At 47.9% G+C, this 7,595-nt stretch overlaps 1 protein-coding gene across 1 annotated transcript in view; it reads right to left on the reverse strand.

Moving 5' to 3' along the window:
- LOC114042245 (zinc finger protein 343-like) overlaps positions 1-7,595 on the reverse strand; it is an 11,761-nt gene that overhangs the window by 3,808 nt on the left and 358 nt on the right. The window contains exons 2-3 of the mRNA XM_027860904.1: positions 7,267-7,441; positions 5,906-5,982 (exon numbers count right to left, since the gene is read on the reverse strand). Of these exons, the coding sequence (XP_027716705.1) occupies positions 5,906-5,959 (54 nt within the window). The 5' untranslated portion in view covers positions 5,960-5,982; positions 7,267-7,441. The remainder of the gene's footprint in view (positions 1-5,905; positions 5,983-7,266; positions 7,442-7,595) is intronic.

Here is a 7,595-nt window from a genome sequence, read left to right on the forward strand (position 1 = left end):
GTTAAACTAGACAATGCTTAAGGCCTTTTTTAATCCCTGGAGTCCTGTGATCCCCATATCACACATCACATTTTGCTAACCCTGACCTTGCCTTACAGGTATTTAATATCACCATTATACAGACAGGAAAACTGAGTTTAGGAAAGACTCACTGTCAAGCAAGTAGCACCTGAGCGAAGGCTTACATCCAGTTCTTTGCTCTTTCCACTGCTCCATTTTGCCTTTTGTGCCAAAGGTCAAGTTCTGCCCTTCATTCTGACACTCCCTATGCTGGCTTTCACCAAATCCCACCTCACAATGACGCACAACGTTACTCATTATCAGCTGTCACCCTCCTAGGAGGGATTCCCTGCAGGGCGAGGTCCCTGACACTGGTTTGCAGATGGCACTGAGGCTCAGGTCATGGAAAAGCCTCCCCGTCCACACAGGTCAAACAAGCCACAGGTCTGGCCCATCTACATCGCTGTCCTGCAGTCAGACCCAAGCTCTCAATTCAACACTGGCCCATCTTCTTAAATAGTGGTATTCTTGTGGTGGGGGGAGGGCCGAGTGACATCCAGGGCTGAAGGTGAGACGGAAGGGCATGGGATGGGCATAAACAGAGGTGGAGGGTGTCTTCAGACAAATGTGTGCTAGAAACTGACGGCTAGTCACATGGTGAGAGGGAAGAAGTTATGCCTATCTGGGCACACCCCTGACAGGCTCACGGAAGGCTTCCAGAACAAGGGGTGGACCTTGTGGGGAAAACTTATGGGAGAGGCGAGCAGGGATGGGCTGCAATCTATCAGTGAAGGGAATGCTCCTTTCTGCCCCCTCATATCAATGATAAATAGATCCACTGGGGTACTCAGTGTAGAAGCAATGTGGCAATGACTCTCCAGCTAATTCCAAATATTTCTACTAAGTAATCAAGGTGATGCCTTTCCATTCTTCTTAACTGAATAATTAGTGCAAACAGGCTCATTAAAATGGGTTTTCTGCAGCAACTCCCACAGGGCAAATCTCCTTTTACCCTAAAGTGGGAACTTCTAAACACAGTTTGGTCAGATGTTGGAAAAAGTCTCAGAAATTAAGCCATTGTTCCTAATCATGAGCCATATTAACATTCCTGTGATACCCAAAGCTCTTTCATACAATAATAACAACAACAGCTACCACTCATTTGCAAGCTTCAGGCTTTACCTATGGTGTCTAACTTGATCCTTACCACAACCCTGGAAGCTTGGTGCTATTATTTTTTTTTCATTTTCATTTTTTTTCGAGGCAATGGGGTGAAGCTTGTCCAGGGTCACACAGCTACTAAGTGTCAAGTGTTTGGGCCACATTAGAACTCAGGTCTTCCTGAATCCAGGGCCAGCGCTCTTCCACTGAAAACCACTCAGCTGTCTTTATCCTTTATTGTCTGCCTAACAACCAGGCAGGGCAGACACTGCTGGACTGAAGTAGGAGAAAGGCTCAGATGTGGTCGGCGACCACACAGCTAGTAGCTGCAAGAGCCAAGACAGAGCTGGACAGCTTGGCTGTCCCTAAGCCCTTTGAAGTCCTTCGAGGACCCCTGCTCTGTGGTCCGGGAATGTCACACTCACAGGCCCAGCCCCAGCACCCTAAAGGGGACACTTGTCTCCCTTTTCCGGAGGCTCCCCAGACCTCTCACCTACCCCAGCTGACACAACACAGGCAAACACAAGATACAAATATTCAGCCTTCATTTATTCTTGGTTTCCTCGTCTCTGCTTGGAATGGGAAGGACCTGGAGGCAGGAAGAAGCCCAGAGCTTGTTCTACCAAGAATCCAGAACCTCAGAGCTTGGAAGAAGGCACCAGAGACAATGGGAGGGAGCTCCGTGCAGTGGCAAGAGGGTTCAATCAAAGGAACAGGGCCCGAGTTCAAGTCTGGCATTTGATACTTCCAACTAGTGTGACCTTGAGTAACTCCTGACCTCTCTGGCCCCATTTCCTCACCTGTAAAATGAGGGAGATGGACTAGATGGCCTTGGAGGTCCCTTCCAGGGGGAGATCTAGGTCCTAGGGCTGCAAACTCTACAGCTTCTCTAACAAGGGGTCGGCTGGGCTCCAGGGGAAACCCACCAGGGCTGGGGAACTCACTACCTAATAGAGCCCGCAGCTCTTCTGGATGCTCCAATGCTGGGGAGCTGTTCCTGACACCAAGCCCACAGAGAATCCGTCAGACCCTACATATTAAGTTAATGTGGCCTCCCCAAGTCCGGCGTCTCCAGGAAAAGCACACTCCTTCAAAGCTCCCCCATGACATGAGCCCCAGGCCCTTTCCCTCCCTGGTCTCCACCACTGGACACCTGCCTGCTGCTCCGCCCTTTGCTGGGCCTGGGACCTCACTGGTTTGGGGACTGATCCCCTCCCTCAGCACCTTCCCCTGCCGGCCTTCTCCCGTCCACCCCCATCCAGAGCATCCAACCAAGGCATGGGAAGGAGGCTCCTCCAACTCTTCTTCCACGTCAGGCTCTCAGGCTGTCCATCCCCCATCCCTCATTCTGCCCACAATCTTTGGGGGTCCTACGGGTCTTTCCCGACACCCCTTAAGCTATGTGGGTCACCACTGAACTAGGAGTCTTTCTACTGCTGCCCTGGGTAACCCACAACTCAGAACAAGGTATGTGACCACATAGTTTGTGAAAAGATGTGTCTTTGAAAGCAAAAAGAAGTAAACCCGATACAGTGTGAAATTCAATACAAATTTCCCCCCAAAAATTCAGTTTCATGTAAATCCTTTTTCTGATTGTTCTTTGTATTTTGTTATGTTTGCATTTATCAATGACTAAGCTATAATAAGTAAATTTATCTTAAATAAAAAGATTAATTGTTTTTACATTAATTGGGAAAAAATAAATTATTTTAAAAAAGCATATAGAAGGGGGCAGCTAGGTGGCACAGTGGATAGAGCACCGGCCCTGAAGTCAGGAGGACCCGAGTTCAAATCTGGCCTCAGAACAAACACTTGACACTTACTAGCTGTGTGACCCTGGGCAAGTCACTTAACCCCAATTGCCTAAAAATGAAAAAACAACAACAACAACAACAACAACAAAGCATATAGAAATAGAGGGATCTTTGCTTAATCTCATGACAAACACGTATAACCTTCCAACTCCCCTCCAGCTCATTCCCTTCCCCTCAATTCTAGGACCGACAGTCAAGGCCAGTCTCTGAGAATCTTGCTGAGGGACTTGCTCAGGGGCTGTTCCCCAGCCCCACTTCCAAGACTCTACTGTCTTCTCCCCTCTAGCTATAGAGCCCATTTCTGGAGTCACCTGAGGCTCAGCACATCACCAGGGGCCACCAGGGGCCTCCGCAGGAGCCCACCAGCACCAGAAAATCCCTCATGCAGGAAATTCTCCTGAGTAGCCAAAACAGGTCCTTTCCTATGGCTCACCTGGCATTAACAGTCACAGAAGAACAGGATTTTCTTTGAGGCCAGACAGATCAAAGAATGTACATAGCCCAAGCATAGGCAGGAGGCCCTCCTTTTGGGAGGAGAGCACTTCACGCAGGGCTTAGCTCTATCAAGGCAATTATATCTTTTGGAACTGACAAACAACTACTTGTCAATATCCTTCTGAAAAGGGGGCTCCCTCAATCCAAATGTGATGGGAGCCCCAGGGACCATTCCTTCCCTGGTCCTGGGTATCTGAGCTGGACTGGTCAATCTGCGGGGTTGGGGCTCTGGCACTCCCAGATTGGACTTAGCCCAGTGGGTGCATAAGCAGGCTGACGTATCAATGTCCTGAGACTGGCAGAAATCTCTCCCAAGTTGTTCAGGCACCTCAGAGAACCAGATCCTCTCTGCTTTTCCTTTTGCTTCCAGGCAGACTTGAGTCTCCAAGCAACAGGACACACTCCACAGAGAGACTAAGCTCCTCTCCTTTTCTCTGGAGGTGCTCCCCTGCTTCCTGATTTAAGAACAGGACCTCAAAGCGAAAAACTTCCCTCTAACTTAGGGTAAGTAACTGAATCCTCAACTCCAACATTAAGCCCTAAACAGGTAATGCACATTGGCCCAAACATCATAAAACACTTCTCTGTTTCAGGGCTCCCCAATTAACTCCAAAGTTCTCCAATTCGACACATGCAAATGAGCACCTGGAACATAGAATTAGGAAGCCTAGTTTGCCCTGGATGAGTTATTCACTTCTACGGCTACCTTTATAAGTATTCTTTTTAAAAAAAAATTTATTTTGAGTTCCAAATTCTCTCCCTCCTCCACCCACGGAGAAGGTGAAAGAAATAATTCCTAATCAAGTTAATATTGATTATCCTGCTGATTTATTTTGGTTTGTAAGGTCTAATTCAGACAGTTTTTAGATGAAGAGATATGCAATCACAGTATTATTAAGCTAGTTATAAAGAGAGTTTCTGTCAGAAACTGCGTCCCTCTTTTTGTCAGCCAGGGTAAACTCCTGCTTTTGCAGAGCTGAGGTTGGCACAGACCCATCCTCACTTTCCCACACTCCAGACCACCCGTACCTCAGCCATAACTTTCCAGCTAGAGCAATCACCCCCGAGGAACAGGATGATGGATGGGAGACTCCTGCCCAATAGAATAATGAATCTAGAGAGTGTCCCGCCCCCTCCCACCCCGCCCAAGAAGCCCTGTTATGTCCATGCCCCAAATGTTGGCAATAAGAACAAGTTACACCCAGACTGCTCCTGGAAGTGCTCGGCCCAGTCACAGGTCAAGTGACTTACCTCGTCCAATTGAATTATGTTCAAAGCAAATTTCTCAAGACACCTGTAACTTGTGATTCTCTTTTTCTACTATAAAAATAAGCTCTGGACTTGTTGGCAACTTTTGCCTTGCAAATAAATAAGTCATTACACTCAGAATTTTGAGCCTCAAACTCTATTTCAGATAATAAAGAAAGGCAAGCAATAGGATACCCATCACACATGTGAAATCATGCAAAATGGATTTCTGTATTAGTTGTATCTCCAGAGAAAGAGCCTGCTTCCACCTGCCTTCAGATTCCATCACTTCTTTCTCTTCCTGGAGGCAGGGAGCATTTTCAAACTGACTCCTTGGAATCACTGGATCCCTCAGAAGAGTCAGGTCTTTCACAATTAATCATTGTTACAATGTTGCTGTTACTGTGTACTGCAGTACACTGCACTGGTTCTGCTCACTTCACTCTGCATCAGATTGTACAAGTCTTCCCAGGTTTTTCTGAAACCATCCTGCTTGTCATTTCTTATATAGCACAACAGTATGCCATCACAATCAAAAACTACAACTTATTCTGCCATGATCCAAATGATGGGCATCCCCTCAATTTCCAATTCTTTGCAACCACAAAAAGAGCTGTTACAAATATTTTTGTACAAGTAAGTTCTTTTCTCTCTCTTTTGATTTCTTTGGGACACAGACCTAGCAGTGAGGCATAGTTCCAAATTGTTTGCCAAATTGGTTGGACCAGTTCACAACTCCACCAACAGCTATCCCCCGCAGCATCTGTCATTTCTCAAAAGTGTGAGGTGATACTTCAGAGTTGTTGTTTTTTCCTAATCAATATCATTTAGAGCATTTTTTCATATAGCTATTGATAGCTGTGATCTCTTCTGAAAACTGCCTGTTTGTATCTTTTGATCATTTATCAACTGGGGAATGGCTCTTACTTTAACAAATTTGGCTTAGTTCCCTATATATTTGAGAAATCAGACCTTTATCGAAAAAATTTTCTGTAAAAAAAATTTCCCCCTCAGTTTCTTGTATTCATTCTAATTTTGGATGCATTGGCTTTGTTTGTGCACATAGTATTCTTCATAGGCCAATCTCAGGTTTGCTTTAATCCTTGCCCCTTTCAATCATGAAAGGCACCACAGTCTGAAAGGGGGCTGTCTTCCCTCACCATAAGAAACAGGAACCTCTCACTTACCTGTTGGACCCTTGCTGTCAGCACAGGGGCCATTTCCTCTTTTCCAAAGGCCATGCCTCTTGAAGAAGAACAGAGAACTGGAAGGAAGAAGAGGGAAGGAAAAGCAAACCATGAGAGGTGCTAATCTTACCTCGGATGCTGAAGATAACCCAAGGAGCCATTGAGAGTTTATTCTGTTAGCTAAACAGAAAACAGGTTGGACAGAGCAGAGCCAGAAGATTAATTAGGAGCCTACTCCAAGAGTGTAGGTGAGGCAGTTAGGACCTGAACTAGAGGGCTGACTCCCATGGGGATGGGAATAAGGAAACAAATGAGAGATGTTGGACCCCAAAAATGGGAAGGACTGGACAGCTGCACTGGAAAGACAAGGGGGCAACTTCTCTGCAGTCACTCAACTGTGTGGGGAGGGGAGGGAAGAGATGGAGAGGGCTTCTGGGCAAGAAGGGTACCTGAACAAAGGCAGATGACCCCACTTCCTTACACCTTCTCTGGCCCAACTTTCAAACTCAGACCAAACTGAAGAGGACTCAGGAAATCCAATGAGAAACAACAGCAAGTGACTTCTTCCACCTGAGAACTGCCCATGAGGTCAGCCATAAGCTCAAGAGGAATGAGAAAGGGGGACAGCAGCAAGCTAGTGACATGCAGGAGAAGAAGCCTGTAGTCTCCCAGTGGGACCAGAAGAAGGCCGGAGACACGCGTCACCTGGAAGGCTCTGGTTCCGGAGGCAGGAAGAGCAGAGCGTAGCCCCAAGGAAAGCCCACAGTGGTTATAAACATGGGGTGGGTGGGAAGCCTTAGACTGGGACACCCTGGGTCTCGGAGGTTCCTCAGACGTCATAGGAGGCCCTGAAAATCCAATAATGTGAATTTTAAAGATCCAGAAGGGTCTGATCCTGCCAGGAGGCAAATGCAGGAAGGCAGGTGACCCAGTGTGAGACCAGGGAGAGCTGAAAGCTCATCCGAAGGCAAGGCAAGTGGTGGAGCCCGGCCCGGAACAAAGTCGCAATTCAGCAACGAAAGATGGAAAGAGGAGTGAACCAAAGAGGACAGCAGCCCGGCTCCAAAATCACTGCCCATCTAGAGATTCCCCACAAAGAAGGGGAGAGTTAATGTTACACGGACAGCAAGCATCAAGGACAGGCCTACGTGAACACCTGGAAGAAATGAGATTTAAGAAATGACAGAATGCAAACCTCAGAAGAGAAGGTGGTGACCCTAACCCAAGCAAGATAGGGCAGACCAAAGAGAAATCGATGACTCTGTGATACAGCAAGACATTAAAACAATATGCCAAGACAAAAATGAGAGCCTGGACCCTACATGTCAAAAAAGAAATAAAAATGGCCAAGCCACTACAACCAGAGAGTGAACGAAGCACGACGAAGCCAGCCGTCACCTCCTGAAGGGTCTCAGCCCCCCAAAAGCGATTCCTGCACCGAAGGACAACAGGCCCGGAACAGCCACGGCTTGCACGCTGGAGACCTCCCTCTGAGAAGCTGAACACGGGCCTCGCGATCTCCGAGGAGCCCGCGTGCTGGTGGGGGAAGGGCATCAGACTTCAAAGGGGGGTGGGGGAGGATTCCCAGTCCTTTGGGGGAGGGGGGCGTCCCCCGGTGGGAAGGGGGCTGTCCGAACATCCGGGGCCCGCCCAACCTTGGAGAGCAGGAGCGGGGGGGGGGGGGGGGGGG

This window comes from Vombatus ursinus, unplaced genomic scaffold (assembly GCF_900497805.2).
Source record: "Vombatus ursinus unplaced genomic scaffold, bare-nosed wombat genome assembly UNPS02014318.1, whole genome shotgun sequence".
Taxonomy (NCBI): Eukaryota; Metazoa; Chordata; class Mammalia; order Diprotodontia; family Vombatidae; genus Vombatus; species Vombatus ursinus.